This window comes from Panicum virgatum, chromosome 1N (assembly GCF_016808335.1).
Source record: "Panicum virgatum strain AP13 chromosome 1N, P.virgatum_v5, whole genome shotgun sequence".
Classification (NCBI taxonomy): domain Eukaryota; kingdom Viridiplantae; phylum Streptophyta; class Magnoliopsida; order Poales; family Poaceae; genus Panicum; species Panicum virgatum.
The window spans coordinates 16,920,559-16,935,496 of NC_053145.1; the positions used below are offsets into that span (position 1 = coordinate 16,920,559).

General features: G+C 44.2%; 2 protein-coding genes across 3 annotated transcripts; one reads left to right on the forward strand and one right to left on the reverse strand.

Moving 5' to 3' along the window:
- Positions 1 to 821: 821 nt before the first annotated feature.
- Positions 822 to 2,487, reverse strand: LOC120655366. The gene is made up of 3 exons (XM_039933130.1): positions 2,300 to 2,487; positions 2,091 to 2,209; positions 822 to 1,090 (listed from the first exon to the last, which is right to left on the reverse strand). The coding sequence occupies exons 1-3, from the start codon at positions 2,410 to 2,412 to the stop codon at positions 1,071 to 1,073; spliced, it is 252 nt and encodes an 83-aa protein (XP_039789064.1). The 5' UTR covers positions 2,413 to 2,487; the 3' UTR covers positions 822 to 1,070.
- Positions 2,488 to 5,383: 2,896 nt separating this feature from the next.
- On the forward strand, positions 5,384 to 10,822 carry LOC120655367 (protein FERTILITY RESTORER RF2, mitochondrial-like). 2 transcript variants are annotated; one of them, XM_039933132.1, is made up of 5 exons: positions 5,384 to 5,646; positions 8,216 to 8,304; positions 9,248 to 9,321; positions 9,965 to 10,043; positions 10,182 to 10,822. In XM_039933132.1, exons 2-5 carry the CDS (start codon positions 8,235 to 8,237, stop codon positions 10,412 to 10,414), a joined length of 456 nt encoding a protein of 151 aa, XP_039789066.1. In that variant the 5' UTR covers positions 5,384 to 5,646; positions 8,216 to 8,234; the 3' UTR covers positions 10,415 to 10,822. The 2 variants fall into 2 exon arrangements, with proteins under 2 accessions (XP_039789066.1, XP_039789065.1); XM_039933131.1 differs by lacking the exon at positions 5,384 to 5,646 and adding an exon at positions 5,818 to 5,976.
- The last annotated feature ends 4,116 nt before the right edge of the window (positions 10,823 to 14,938 follow it).

The window sequence follows — 14,938 nt, forward strand, 5'->3', positions numbered from 1 at the left end:
GTCGCGCCGCTGCCGCTACCCACGGGCCGCATAGTTGGTCCCGCGCGCAGCGCCAGCTTGCGCTCTCCTCTAGTCGCGCTCCGCGCCGGCCCCGCCATTCCCACGACCCGCCGGAGAAGATACCGAGAACGAGCTCCTCTCTCGAGGCCGCGCCGCCATGGCTCCACGCTCAGGCCGAGCCCACCGCGGCTCCCCGCGCGCCGTCACAGCATCCACCCCCGCGAACCCATCGGTGGCCCTCGCACCGCCGCTCCCCTAGAGGCCGCACCGCCACCGCTCCCTTAGAGGCCGCGCCGTCGCAGCCTCTGCGCCTCGCCGGCGTGAGGGCTCGCATAGAAGCTGGACAGGAGGGGTTGCGGGGTGGGTCGGGTCGGGTGTGGGAGTAAATCTTGGATGTTAGATTGGTTAGGTGTAGAATGCATTCTACACATAGGGTGTAGAATAGCGCTGCCCTATAAACGAGAGATTAATTTTTCTTATCAAATTTCACCTCAAGTGTAGTCCTTCAAAAGATAGAAATTCTTAGCCTAAACTAGTATAAATTGAGGCAATGTGAATCTTTTCTATGAAAAAGCCGCAAAAACACTCAATGAGGTACTTTATAACCTCTCCACAAACATGGTGGCTTTTGTCAACACTCCCTTATCAAGATAATATAATAGATAAATTTGACTGGTACTGAATAAAATGGGAATATATTTATTTACTAAACATTAAAAGGAATCAATAATCAATAACAGAAATAAATCAAAATATAATCAGCATAATTTTTTTTAAACAAATGCAACCCTCGGACAAACTTCGAATATAAACCGCATCTCTGGAGCTGAAGCAACTGATAATTAACCGGGTACTTTGAAAATAAATGTGTACCAAGCAATATGCGCACTGCCAACTATACTCATGTCGCATGAGAATGACATTAAATAGCTGGATACAACATGAAAGGAATCAATTGATTTTGTCCATTTAACTGTTCTTATCACTGGAAGACACTTCATATTTTTCACTCAGCTTAAATTGTAAGAACAAACTTTGGACCATACATTACAAAAAGGGAGGCAGTGCTGTCACAAAGGCAAGGAGTTCCCTGCCAAGAAAAAAGGAACAAGTTTAGTGGATTGTATTACACAAAGTTGTTAGATGCAAATTAGAGCACAAAGGTATCCCAAAACATGCACCACATTCATTAAACCAGTCCTGGGTGAGATAAAAAAAACTGACATGTAGCTCTACTCAGTACTTAAAGCTAATTTCATAATTGCGTATGTTTACAACAACTGGTTTCCATGGTAAGGTAACAGGTTTAAGATATTATCATTAACACAAGTATTGTGAGGCATTATATACAATAATCACAGCACTTCAATGAAAGTGAACTGCTCTACACTTTCATTTTCGTTTTGATGGCCATCCATTTAGACCTTATATGAGTCAGTTCTCCAACAATCCTGCCATCGTATTAGTGTTATTTGCTCTCATGTTTATTTGTGTTATTCATTAACATGAACTTGCTGTTTACATAGTGGGGCCCTGGATACGAAACAAAGTTATTAGTGTGTAAATATCCTTTTAGGTATAGTAACCTTGTTTAGCAGATCTGATCACCAAGCTCAATGTTGAAGCAAAAGGTAAATCAGTGCCAACTTAACGCTCAGAACTTCAGAAACCAACTGAAGCATAAGTAAAAAACAAGGTTTCATTATTAAATCGTTCACTAAAGAGATGCTATGCAGCTAAATTATTTGCTAGACTCTGTTTGTTCATAACTTGAATCAGAATCAGTTGGAACCTCAAAGATGTCGGTGACACCATGCATACAAATCAGTAAAGAAGTACCAAAATTTTCTCACAAGGTATAACAAATGGACATAATTTGCACATGGTCAATGTGATAAGCTTTGGGACGGATGAAAATCATAGACTCCGACAATTCTAAATAGAGATAAAAACAAAAACAAGCTTATAGTCAGGAAAACCAGGGAAGTTAACATGTTTGCCCAGACACCTAATATGCAAGAGATGAATATGAATGTCCACCCAAAATATCCAGTTACATACAAAACAGCAATATTGGGCAAGAACCGCACCTTGGGGTACGAGACACCAGCTCCGCGACTCAGACGCGATGGCTGACAGCAGCCGCGCCAACGCGACGGCGCTGTGGAGCGGCAGCGCGGAGAGCAACCCACTGGACACCAGAGGCAACCTGCAACGCAGTGCAGCTAGTGTGAGCGCGAAAAAAGGAGATGTGCAAAGAGGAGACGGGGCGTCGGGGGTAGGAATGGTGGGCGCGTACCTGGTGATGCTGGAGGCGCGGTGGGAAACGGGGAGGCAGCTGCGGCGGAGGAGGGAGGAGGAGACAGCGCGGGCCAAGGCCCTAGATCGGGCGGCGACGGCGGTGGCCGCCATTGGAGTTGCGTGGAAGGCCAAATTCCGGTGAGAAGGGAGGATAGGGAATGTGGCAGATAGAGAAGACCGGACGGCGGCGAGGGTTTTGGGACTTTTGGGCCTATTACAGCCGCCGTGGCTCATTTCGGCCCGCCACTGAAACCGAATTGAAGCCCAATGTCCACGGTACGTCTGGTTTTATGAGTTGGGAGCTTGGGACCCATTGAGTTGAGCTAAATTTTGGTCGCATCAAAACACATGCAAATAAATATCTATATCTATCTTTATATATCTGTAATCGTTGGGCACAATTATCCATCACTTCATATGATGGTTCCATCACTTCAGATGATGGTTTCGCAAACCATCACCTAAAACGCATGGGTTCCTACGATAACTTTTATTGTGCGATATTAGTTTGGACCGGCTCATTTATATTTGATTGTTGTGCTTATTGACAGCTAAATAGGAGATAAATTATGCATGCATGCATACAGAAGTAGAAAAAATGATTATGTCCCTGCATTCATGCAAATCTAAAACCAAAAAATTATAACAATTAAATCGAGCATCCAGATTATATTTAGAATGCACCATTATCTTTCTTAAAATAAGCCTATGTTTACATTGTATTTTTCAAAATATTTTTTAGATACTAAAAAAATAATTTCATATTCTATGAACAAATATTTTAAGAAGACTCTACGAACAAAAAATTAAACATAACGAACAAATAGTAATATTCAACGAATTAAATATTACACTTCATGAACATGTGATTGTAAAGGATAAATAATGAAAAACGAATATTGTGAACAAATAGGTCAACATTACGGAATAATTTAATCTAAAAAATGAACAAATAATTTAGCATTACGAACAGATTAGTTACTTGTAGATAAATAATATTTCATGAAGACAAATTAGCATATAAAGGAAACAAATTATTTCACACGCTAATTTATGAATCTATAATACAGATAGATTAGTATACGTTGAGTAGGAATTGCTTTTAAATGTGAACACAAGATTATTTAGACTTATTTATATATTAAAATCAATTTGTATATGCAGACTTAGGAAGTAGGAAACGGAAATAATGGAGAAAATAGATAGAAAGAACAAAAAAAACAGTCGGAGCAATAGAGAACAGATAATAAATTAAAGAGAAGATAATATATAGCCATGCATGCATGTTGCATACAGCTGGCCAACCTATTTGTATGTGGATGCACAGGAAAGGAAAAGTAAAGTCTGCACCTATGACGAGTGAAGATTAAAAGCTTATATTTAATGCTATTGAGCTAAATAGAATTAAAAATAACTCAATCCGTACTTCACATGATGAATTCCATATTTGTAGGCTATGCGGTATATAGCTTCCCGGTAAGGGCAGCCACAATGTGGCAGAAAAGTAACCTTAAGCTTTGAAAAGTTGATCATAGTCATTGTGGAGAGAACCGTAAGGGCGACCACCATAAAAATCAACCATAGTCTTACAGTCGACCAAAAGCAAATAAAATAATCAAAGATTCTTTCACTTCCTCCGTCACTCCCTTCTCTCCTTCCAGTCGTCTCTCACTGACACACTGGCATGGGTGCAGAAGGCAGATGTGGTGGTGGCTGGGACGAGCAATAAGCACTCTGGCCCTCTGACACACTGGCCCACTTTATGATCAAAATGAATATGAGCATTGGGCTTGCTCTAATCGTTCGCCGTTCATCATGTGGAGGTTTTGGTTGTCTAAATGTTTGGCTGTCCGTCCTGCGCTCATCGGCCCACTAAAGAGCCCCGGGCTTGGTTGTCTAAATGTTTGGTTGTCCGTCCTGCGCTCATTGGCCCACTAAAGAGCCCGCCCAATCATGCTGCCTCACGAATCGATATTGTGCGTCAATACTCAATGGAAAAAGTTCTATTTACCTTCCTGAACTATAGGTCGAGTTTACATTTCCACCTTAAACTCGAAAATCAGATATTTTTGGCTCCTCGAACTCACGAAACCGAACATATGACCTCGCTGGCTTGTTTTTCTTAGTGGGTTTTTCTTTTCTTTTATATTTATTTTGAATAAATCTTTGAAAAATCATAATAAATAGAAAAAATTATAAAATAGAAAATCAAAATTTGATGGACTCCACATGAGTAGGTCTATACAGATAAACATATAATATGATACAATTTAGTAAAAAATTATTTTTAATTTTAGATATATGCTTTACTATAATTAATTCATATCTAAATTTTATGTGGTCCAATTATGGTGAACTTTTTATGGTGGTTTAATAATTAAATTATTGAGCTTTAGTAAAAATTTATGCTCATTGGATCATGTATGCCTAAGTTATAAATTCAGGAGTTTAATTCCAAGCTACGCCAGACTCTTCAGTTTGTCAATAATATATGATCCAATGACTATCAACTTTTTACTGAAGCTTAAGAATGTAACTATTAGCTCACCATAAAAATTTCACCATAATTGGACCAATGAAAATGTAGATATAAATTAATTATAAAAATATATATATTTAAAATTAAAAAATACTCAATTATATTTTATAATATGTTCACTGTATAGACCTACTCTTTTGGAGTTCAACAAAATTAAATTTTTTATTTTATGATTCTTTTGTCATTTACTATAATTTTTCAAAGATTCATCCAAAATAAATATAAAAGAAAAAGAGGAAACCACTGAGAAAACCACACAAAAAGGTCTTTCCGGTTTTGAAAGTTCGAGAATTAAGTTCGAGAAGGCAAAATATCTGATTTTTTTAGTTCAAGATGGAGACGTAAACTCGTCCTATAATTAAAAGAGGTAAATAGGACTTTAGGAGTCGTGTCGGTTGGCCCGTCCGTTTGGCGAATCGGCTCACGAAAATAATTGTAATGGGCTCCTTTTGGAACCATCAACTTGGCTTGGGTACTGGATCGCGTCTCCCGGTGCCGCCGCCGGCTCGATCTTCCGAGGCAGCTCCTCTCGCAGATCCTGCACACGCATCCGCACCTGCTGCCGGGCGCTGCCGAGCAACAGCTGGAGCAGCTCCAGACGGACCGCGAGGCGGAGAAAGACAAGGACAAGGAGAGTGGTGCTGGCCGTGGCCTCGATCTGCGACGCGGCCAACTGCAGCAGGGGAAGCTGCACCGAGCTTCCGAAGCTATCTGCCCAACGACGAGCGCCATTGACACCCTGGCTGGTCCTAGGCCTGGAAGGCCATCCCCTTCTCGCTAGCCCTGCGTCATCCCCAACGCCAACGGTAATGGCTGAATTGATCAATCCTGACCTCTGTAGCATTTGCTGTTTCGTTAGTTCACCAATTCGAATAGAGTTTGAGCCTTGGCTGTAGGCTGGCGGGATCTCTGGCTCCGATCGAGCTCGGCTCGGTATGCTATCGAACTCCAGCTTGAAGGTGGCAGGCTCGCTCGAGCTCGGCTCGTTGACAGCCCTCCCCTTCCCCCTCACGGCTCAGGGCCTCAGGCTCATCTCTGTTTCTTCCCCCCTTCTCCCTCTGGCTCTCCCCTCCCTTGGTTTTCCTTCCCTGGCGGCGGCGACCGGCGCCCCTTTGCCGGCGACGAGCATCCACCAGGTATGCCCGCCCCTTCTCTTCCCTTCTGCTGTGCGCGATGGAGCGCCCCAAACCCTAACAAAACTGTTTGTATTCGGATCTGATCCAGGTACAATACAATATATCCTACTAACTTCGATTTCGTTTGCAAAATCTGTCGGGTTTACTACATGTGTACACCCATGTCCTATGCTGGGTCCTCCCCTGGATTCAACTGTTGGGAACATATGCGCGCCAAGAACACGCCAACTTGTTCTTGATTCTTATCTGATATAGGGTTTCATTCTTTTTGCTGCGCGTTCAAATTCGGTTGGTATCATTGCCATCCGCTGGTAGCATGGCAGGATGAAACCTCCCGGCTCCTGCGGTTGTTTGTTTGAAATTACTGTCAGCGACGCCCTTCCAAGTGATTAGTAATCTTTTTGCGAAATCATTTGTCTCAAATCATGTTTGATATTGGGGTATTTAACTTTTTATCATTATACCGGATGGTACCTCCTGAGATAGCACTCTTGTTTTTGGCACTACGAAATCAGCATAGGAGAGAGAAAAATGATACAATTTTACCACTTTTGCTTGTGTGGCTGCCAGCGCGTCACTCCAACTCGGCTCCAAGTCAGCAGGGGCGCCATGTGACGAGCGGGCAACGACGGCAGACCGGCCGGCGGCGGCATGGCCGTGTTCCCAGCGACCTGAGCAAGGATGCCCAAAACCAGAGAGAGCACCACGAGGAGGATGACGAGGCGAACCTATTTTTGTGGTTAGCTCATGTAGAGGAGGTCGGGAGGTAGATGCTCAACGTGGAGGTCAAGGTGGCAGCCATGGTGGTCTGGGGTTTGTTGGCGGGAAGCTCCTTCATCACTTGGCTGGCATGGCCGGTGGGTTGGGAAGGTTGGGGAGCTCACGGGCTAGCTGCTGGTGCAAGCAATCGAAGGATGGTGGCTTCAATAGGGTGAATTTGGGAAGGGGGCGGAGCACGGCCATGGGGCTGCCATGGAGGCCGCCGGCACTCTGCGCAGGCATGGGAGGAGGACGAGGCGCAGGAAGCGGGGCGCACGCGGGAGAAGGCTCATGATGCGCACCTCGGCGGCGTACTCCTTGCGTCCCTACCCTCGTCCAGCTCCCGCCACCGCGGCGGCCTCAGCGTCTCTGCCGCGTCCGTGGCGGCGGCGCAGCCCACACCGGCGTCCTCGGCCGCGGCGGCATTGAGCCGCGACGTGCTGTCGGAGGCGCTCCCGTTTATCAAGCGGTTCAGGGGCAAGACTGTTGTGGTCAAGTACGACGGTGTCGTGGCAATGAAGTCGCCGGAGCTGTAAGCATCGATGATCCGCGACCTGGTGCTCGTCTCCTGCGTCGGCCTCCGCCCCGTGCTCGTCCACGGCGGTGGGCCCGAGATCAACTCCTAGCTGGTGCGCGTCGGCGTGGAGCCGCAATTCCGCAAAGGGCTCCACATGACGGACGCGGTCACCATGGAGGTCGTAGAGATGGTGCTGGTCGGCGGTCAACAAGCAGCTCGTCTCCATCATCAGCCTCGTGGGAGCCACCACCGTCAGCCTCTAGCACAACCCACGGGACCACCGTCTCCTCCTTGGGGTCGATAGTGGAGGTGAACTAGCACCTCGTGCAGCTCCGCGGCCTCGCCCGTGGCTGCGGAGAAGCCGGCGGCGACGGAGTCGGGCAGTGGTCCCTCGGATCGACGGCGTACCAGAGTAGGACGTCGCCCATGGCATTGGGGCGCGCGGTGCCATAGGAAAGCGGCGGCAGTCGGCGGTGGGGCGGCGGGCGCGGGGGCTTCTGCTGACTTGGAGCTGAGTTGGAGTGACGCGCTGGCAGCCACGCAAGCAAAAGTGGTAAAATTGTATCGTTCTTCTCTCTCCTATGTTGATTTCGTAGTGCCAAAAATAAGAATGCTATCTCAGAAGGTACCATCCAGTATAATGGTAAAAAGTTAAATAGCCCTTTGATATTTGTAAGCAGAGTTGTGTTGTGGTAGGATATTATGCTGTTATCTATCGTGCTGCGCACCAAGTGGTATATTTCGGTGTATATGGGAAAAACTGTATTGTGGGCTTACTTTTTATCTGTATGATAATATCATCCTTTTGCGATTTTGTTCTTTAGAAAGGCAATCTAAATAAAATGTTTCATGTATTATTATCTATATATGCTGTGGGTAGTGAGGCATATTCCTTTCCGAATTATTCAGTCAGGTGTTTTATTTTTTATGTGTACTGTTTTTGTGATATATTGGGAATTGTAGGCATTGAGTTTCATCCACGATGTCGCAACTCAGAACACGTGCATTGCCTGGAGCTGCAATCTATGGCATTTCAACTAGGAGATTTGGAGGTAGTTATTCTATCAAGTTTCTCTGCGGTTTTATTTTTGTTTTTCCGTTTTCAATCAGGGTTTTCTACATTTGTCATCATACATTTAAGGTACAGTTGGAAATAAAAGGATCAGCTGAACTACAAATGCAATAACAGAGTGTTTTCAGGTGAAAACAAGTAGATTTATCAGTATACATCTACAAGAACAGATAATGAGATTAATGGACCTCTTGCAAAAATTAGCCACTCAGCCATTATGTTTTCCAAAGCTGTAATGAAACTATTATATGGCTCTGAACATTTCTTTTGCCTCCTGTACTCTTAAATCCATACTAGTTTATTAATTATCCTTAAATTTGTTGTATTATAAAAATGCATTGAAAAAAGAAAACCCGAAGAGTGGTGGTGGTGTCCATATTTGGTCTAGTGTATAGGTGCAAGTAAAGAATTTTAATTTGTCTGGTAGCATAGTTCTTACCAGCTTGTCTTTTGCTCTGGAGATTCACCATTGTTCAACTTCAGGCGTGAATGCTGATGATCTCATGCAGATGCCATTTATATATGTCATGGATAATCTACGATAGCACGCTTTCCGTTTTTACAAGATGGTCTGCATCACTGCATGTGTAAATACTCTTTGTAGATAAATAGAACAGTTGGTTGTTTCCTAAATTGCACAGTAGGTCCCTAAAATTGCACATGTCTCTAAGCTTGAGAATTGTACATTTAGGTCTGTGGATTTGTACAAGTGGCCTGAAAAGTTCCAACTCTTAATTGAGGATTGTACACTTGGCATAGGGACCTAGGTGACACATCCGTGCATGTAACATTTGATTTTGGATTTCGTGGTTCATGAATCACCACATTCCTTCTTAGTTTTGGCATGCTGATCATCTTATGCACATCATTATTTGTACTATGTAGTGTTGAATAATGCTCATTATTGTCTTGCTGTCTGGCAGGTTCACAATTCCAGCAACCTAATGTTAATCGCATCTCATTTGAAGGGAAAGTGTCTGCTAAAGCAACATTGAGAGTAAGAACATTTCATATTGTTGTCTATTTTGGTCTTACTACCTGTAGACTCTTAAGGGATTGTGAACTAATCACAAAATCTGCCTTTTGTAAACTAACTATACATTCTATTGTCTGTACAGTTCCCAAACTATTGCACAGGGAAACTTCTGTGCATTTAAAAGCAATCTGTCATTGTCTCAATGTTGTAATATAAAATTACACTGAATCATCTGCTATGGTAATTATGTTAGATTGACCCATTCTACTTTGAGATAAATGTGCCAATGGGAACCTCATTGTAATTTATAATTTTATATCAATCTTGAAGGGAGTGTGTATTGTGAAAAATTTTACAGTTTCAAAATGGCTTAGTTCAATGTTGAATGGATCATGGATTTGTAATGTTTGATGACGAATTACTTGTCTTCGATGTGCATAATTTCTTAGATACCATCATACCAAGAATTATTACTGAAGTATCAACTCTGAATTGTTAGGTACACAGTAAATTTGAACTTGCACTATATCTTGTGAGTTACTTGTAATGCTAGCCTTCAGTTGTGAAATTCAAAATTGAATGTGACATTTTTTACTCTGTATGATTTACTTCACTGTCAGATACTTTGTTTAACTACCTTTCCTATGACCACTGTTTACTGCAGAGTGTGAGGTGTAAAGCTACTCAAACTCAAAGCGTCCAAAAGAAATCTTCTAGTGCAACTGTTCAGCGTGATAAGAAAGGTACTTAGAATTCTCATACTACATATAATTGAATCCAATTTTATTTGTCTTTGAAGCATGTAAGTATGTAACTGAAGTTGCTCAAAGAGAGCAGGCAAACTCACCACATCTGCTAAATTTCACCTGTAACTGTTCCAGGGAAAGTCCAAGGGCCAAAACTGGATGATGGAAGCGGTGGGTTCCCTCCATTCCGTTTCGGCAAAGGTGGGGGCGGTGGTGGAGGTGGCGGGGGTGGCAGCAACTACTTTGGTGGATTCCTTCTCTTCTCTTGCGTGTTGCTCCTTGATTACCTGAAGGAGTTCGAGAAGCACCTCCTTACTCGAAGGCACCGAGCTGGTGATGATGCTGGCAATGGGCTGCTACAGCCATGATCGCTGTTACCAGCCCCAGTAGCTACAAGTTCTGAATTTTGACGAAGAAGGCTTCTGGCCAGCTTTTTGAAAACATATCATGTGACCGTCTTGGTAGTTTATGTTTTCTTTCCTAAGGACTGCTGAGAAAGATCATATCAGATTCGAGACTCGAAGGACTGCGTCCGAGATGCTGAAAGCTCCTGCACGCAGGCTGCCGAGCTGGCCTGGAAATATGAACCTAGTGTGATGTAGTGTGCCCGTTTCAGATGGATCCTGTGGCTGGTGGTGTGGAACGCTTGCCGATTGCGATTTGGACCAGTTAACTAGGAATTTCGTGGTGGTTTTTGTTCTCTATTTGCTGGACATATAACCTTTTGCTATTGTTGAAATGGAGACTGTTAAGTGGACAGGGGAAATGCTGCGCCATTGCTGATTCGTTTGCGGGAAATTTCCTGGGAGATTCAACACTGATTGCCTAAAGAGGGTCCAAAGCTACTTCAAAGTTGCCGTCAACAACATGAGTTGTGAACGCAGGACCTGAACCATAAGTCCATAAGTCGGTCGGCCTGCAATTCAGTTTTCGTTTCGATGCAGTTTCGTCTCATGATGATGGCTTGTTGCTCGTATGAATTTGGTGGACTTGACCTGAAGAAGTCTCGATGTCCCGCTTTGGTCTTTGGGTCCTGCTTTCCAGTTTCCACTTGCCTATTCGGCTAGTCAGCTATCGATTTATTTCGGTTTATTCTCTCTCACAAGTCACAAAACACTATTAAATCAGCCGAAATCAACCGGGTTTTTTTCACTGCCACATGATTTTTCTGAGCTCTTCAGTGTGCAAGCTTTTTTTTGTTCCATGAAACTGTCTGCATCGTTACTTTTAGAGGATCGTGAGCCTGGAGTCGCAGAACAAGCATGTGAGTCGTCGGTGCTAACAAAACGTTTTGTCAGATAAAAAACGAAATAGAGTTGCAAATCACGTTGGTTTGGTGAGGGCATCTCGGTGCCAGCCTGCCAGGTCTGAATCTGAAGCATGGTGGCCGTTCTTTTATTCAAGACATGGAACACCAGCAGGAAGGAAGCCACCAACGACAGATTGATGGTTACGGGCCGTGACAAACATGCCGACACCGTTCTTTTACTAGTTAAACTCTGACGTACAACGTTGTGGTTCTTTTTTCATGTCTGCGAACCTAAGAGCATCTCCAATAAATTGCATTTCTCCAATATTAAAAAAATTAATAAAGATGGAGATGCTCCAACAGATTACCACACCAATCTCCATTACCTATAAATTTTTGGTAATCACCAAAACACACTTCCCTCTTCCCTAAATCTAGGATATTTTCTTCTACCCTATTCTTGATGATTGCATTTTGGTACTCTGCTGCAGTAACTATTACTCCTATCTAAAACACAAAAATAGTTATTGGTAATGGACATAGAATATGTTTTGGATATGGGATATGACTAATTTGTTGGAGATGTCTTGTATTCGTCACTTTTGAAGCCAAATCTACCTAGCGATCCTTTTTTTTTTATGTTGTCAAGCTTTATAAATATAAAAGGACAGTGGCAGCCAAAATTTTAAAAACTGTCAAGCTAAAGTAAAAAAGAAAAGGAGATCTTGAATTAATTTATGCCCCGAGGAACTAGATGGAATAATGTCTGTATCCTAGAGAAATTAATGATAATGCTCGGAAAAACATTTCTTGTATTTGTAGCCCAGATTAAAGTCTTTTATACGGGCAGTCGGGCACCGCGACGATCGTAGCCGGCCGACCAACTTGGACAGCGCTGAGCCGCTGAGGCATGCCAAGATATCGGCAGCAAAGGATGGGCTCGTGCCATGCCATCCTCTAGGGTGACGCTCTTTTCGGCACGGCATCTTATCTCATCGTTGCGCGTACTTGCGTGTGCATCCCGCAGTACTCGTACGCAACATCCATTTTCTACTCGTTGCCGGAATATTTTAATCTTTAATTTATTTTTAAATTTTATTTATAGCACTGTGAGGCAGGGCCAAACCTTTGATTTTGGAAGGAGATAATAGGCCTACTGGTTACACCCCATTAATCTTATGATTATCTTACCTAACAGAATTAGGGTGGTTTCATGCATTATCTCTTTATTCCTTGACTGTGAAGATCACGTCTAACAGAAAAAATATTTTTAACATTCTCCCACTTAATCGACCGGTTAATAATGTTCATTTTAATTCTAGTGTTCACCCTTAGCATAATAGGAACTACTGGACCAATATGTCGTCAGTAGCTTGATACACTACTGGGACCCTATTACAACCCACAGCCTTACCGAAACACTTTGTTAAAACTTAAAACATTTATTCATTAATTGGGAGTTCGTAACGGCCCTTAAATCCGGACCTAAAAACTATACATCAAACCCATATCTGTAAGGTGTTGCTTAAACACATGCGATGGTAAGTTTTTAATAAGCAGATCCGCTAACATAGCATTAATTTCTATATGCTTAATTTAATAGTTCAATCATGTCATGTTTCTTCTTTCACGATACCATGCTTAAGGTCAATGTTTTTAGGGTAGTATGTACCCGTTCGCCGCCCCACTTGCAAGCTGACACATGAGCAGGGAAGGAAGCCACAAAATACGGTTTTTTTTTATGGTTACAGGGCGTGACATGACAAACATATGCTGACACCGTTTCCACGTGCACGGGCCATGCAGTTTCGCTCAAAGACTCGACGAGTTGCAGTTTCACATGACAAGTACTATCGCCAAAGGACTGCTACCCTAGTGGTAGCACCGCTGGAGGCACTCCCCAGAGGTCCTGGGTTCGATCCCCCTCGGGGGCGAATTTCAGCTCTGGGGTTAAAAAAACTCCCTCGCTTGTCCCACATCCAAAGCACTGTGGAGCCCGGCCTAACTCACAAGGCGACGGGCCCCCGTGTACGGGTGGGGCAGGGGTTCGGGGGTTTTCTTGGCCTGCTGTGAAAAGGTCATTCTACCTCTCAAACAATGCCGTGGGGGCGGTCTCACCCCCCGCAGGTCAAGTTTTTTTTTTTTTTTTCACATGACAAGTACTATCTCTCGACCTGTGGTGAATGCGATACGGTGAAAAGTGATGGAAAATGACACGTGACGCGCTCGCCACACTGCCACAGTTTGGGCTATCTTTTTAGAGAATATGCATTGCTACGTGTTTTATTAAGAGAAAGTAAGAATTTCGTTAAAAAGGCTTTGAGCTATCCAAAATGCATATTAGCAGCACATGTTTAGTTATACCCCCGGTTATATTATCATTACTTTTTTCACGGTGGTTTTGAAAACAAGTGCATATCTTGAACACATTTACATGTTAAACTCTGACAAATGTACAATGTTATGGTTCTTTTTTCATATCTTCGAACTAAATGTATCCATCACTTTTCAAGACAAACCTACCTAGCAATCCCTTTTTTTCAAGCTGCGTGCCCAAGGTATTGTTTGGGAGGTGGGTGCCTGCGGCGGGACAGCGTCAATGGTGCCGCGCGCTGCTCGTCCGGAGGGGTGGCTGCTGACACAGTTGTGCGGCTGCCATGCGCAGCTGGCGCGTCGTTGCCCCTCTGGAGGTGTAGTCGTGGGAGACGCGATTTCGACGATGGTGGTGGCCGGCAACAGGGTCATCGAGGCCTGACGTTCATTCGGAAAGGGAGGGGGAGGTACCCTTAGGCGAAAGCCTTGACGACGGCGACGCCTATGGGCGCCGTTTTCCCGTTGGGGGCATCGTGCTTCTTCCCTCTCTCACATCTTCCTCTAGGGGTGAAAACCCTATCCTTCTTGGACATGCGACGATAGCGTCTTCGACGTCATGCCCTTCTTAATGGCGTCGCACCTAGAAGTCATTATGGCCTTGATTGTTGTCTTCGATGGTCACCCTTCACCTTGGTGGCCGCCTGGCGGCTGTGGCCAAATCCGATGACGTGAAGTCGGAGCTACTGCGTCGGGGATGTAGCTCGGCAATGATAACACGGGGCGGATTGTTCTTCGTCTGTGGGGGGTTGCTGCAGATATAGTTGGCGGTCATTGGGAATGGGGCCCTGGTTCCGCTGGAGGAAGTCGAAGCTGCTCTTTGCGCAGCGTTCGAGCTCGGCAATTCTGACCTATGTGACCTCGGCCATTTGCCAGCCCGATGGTGGTCATCAAGGGTTTGTTTCGGGAAGTCGGAGCTGCTAGCTTCTAATTACCTCGACAACGATGATTTGTTGCATGTACCACGGCCTTGGGTGGGTTACTCATCCCGTGGTTTGGTTAATATTTTTTTTTTTACATTAAACCTCTATTCTTTTTTAATGGAAAGCCAAACCTCCTGCCATTTACTTAAAAAAAGTACAGTGACAGCCAAAAATTTATAAACTGTAAACTGAATTTTCTAAAAGGACAAAAACAAGTGACAAAACGCTCGAAGCAGACACGATCGTTAAGGCTACTGCTACCCTACCTGTAGTGAGAAAAGAAAACGCTCGACGGTCGGACCCGTCCGGTCCCGTGGCGGTTGGTCCACGCGACCCACCGGCCACCGCAG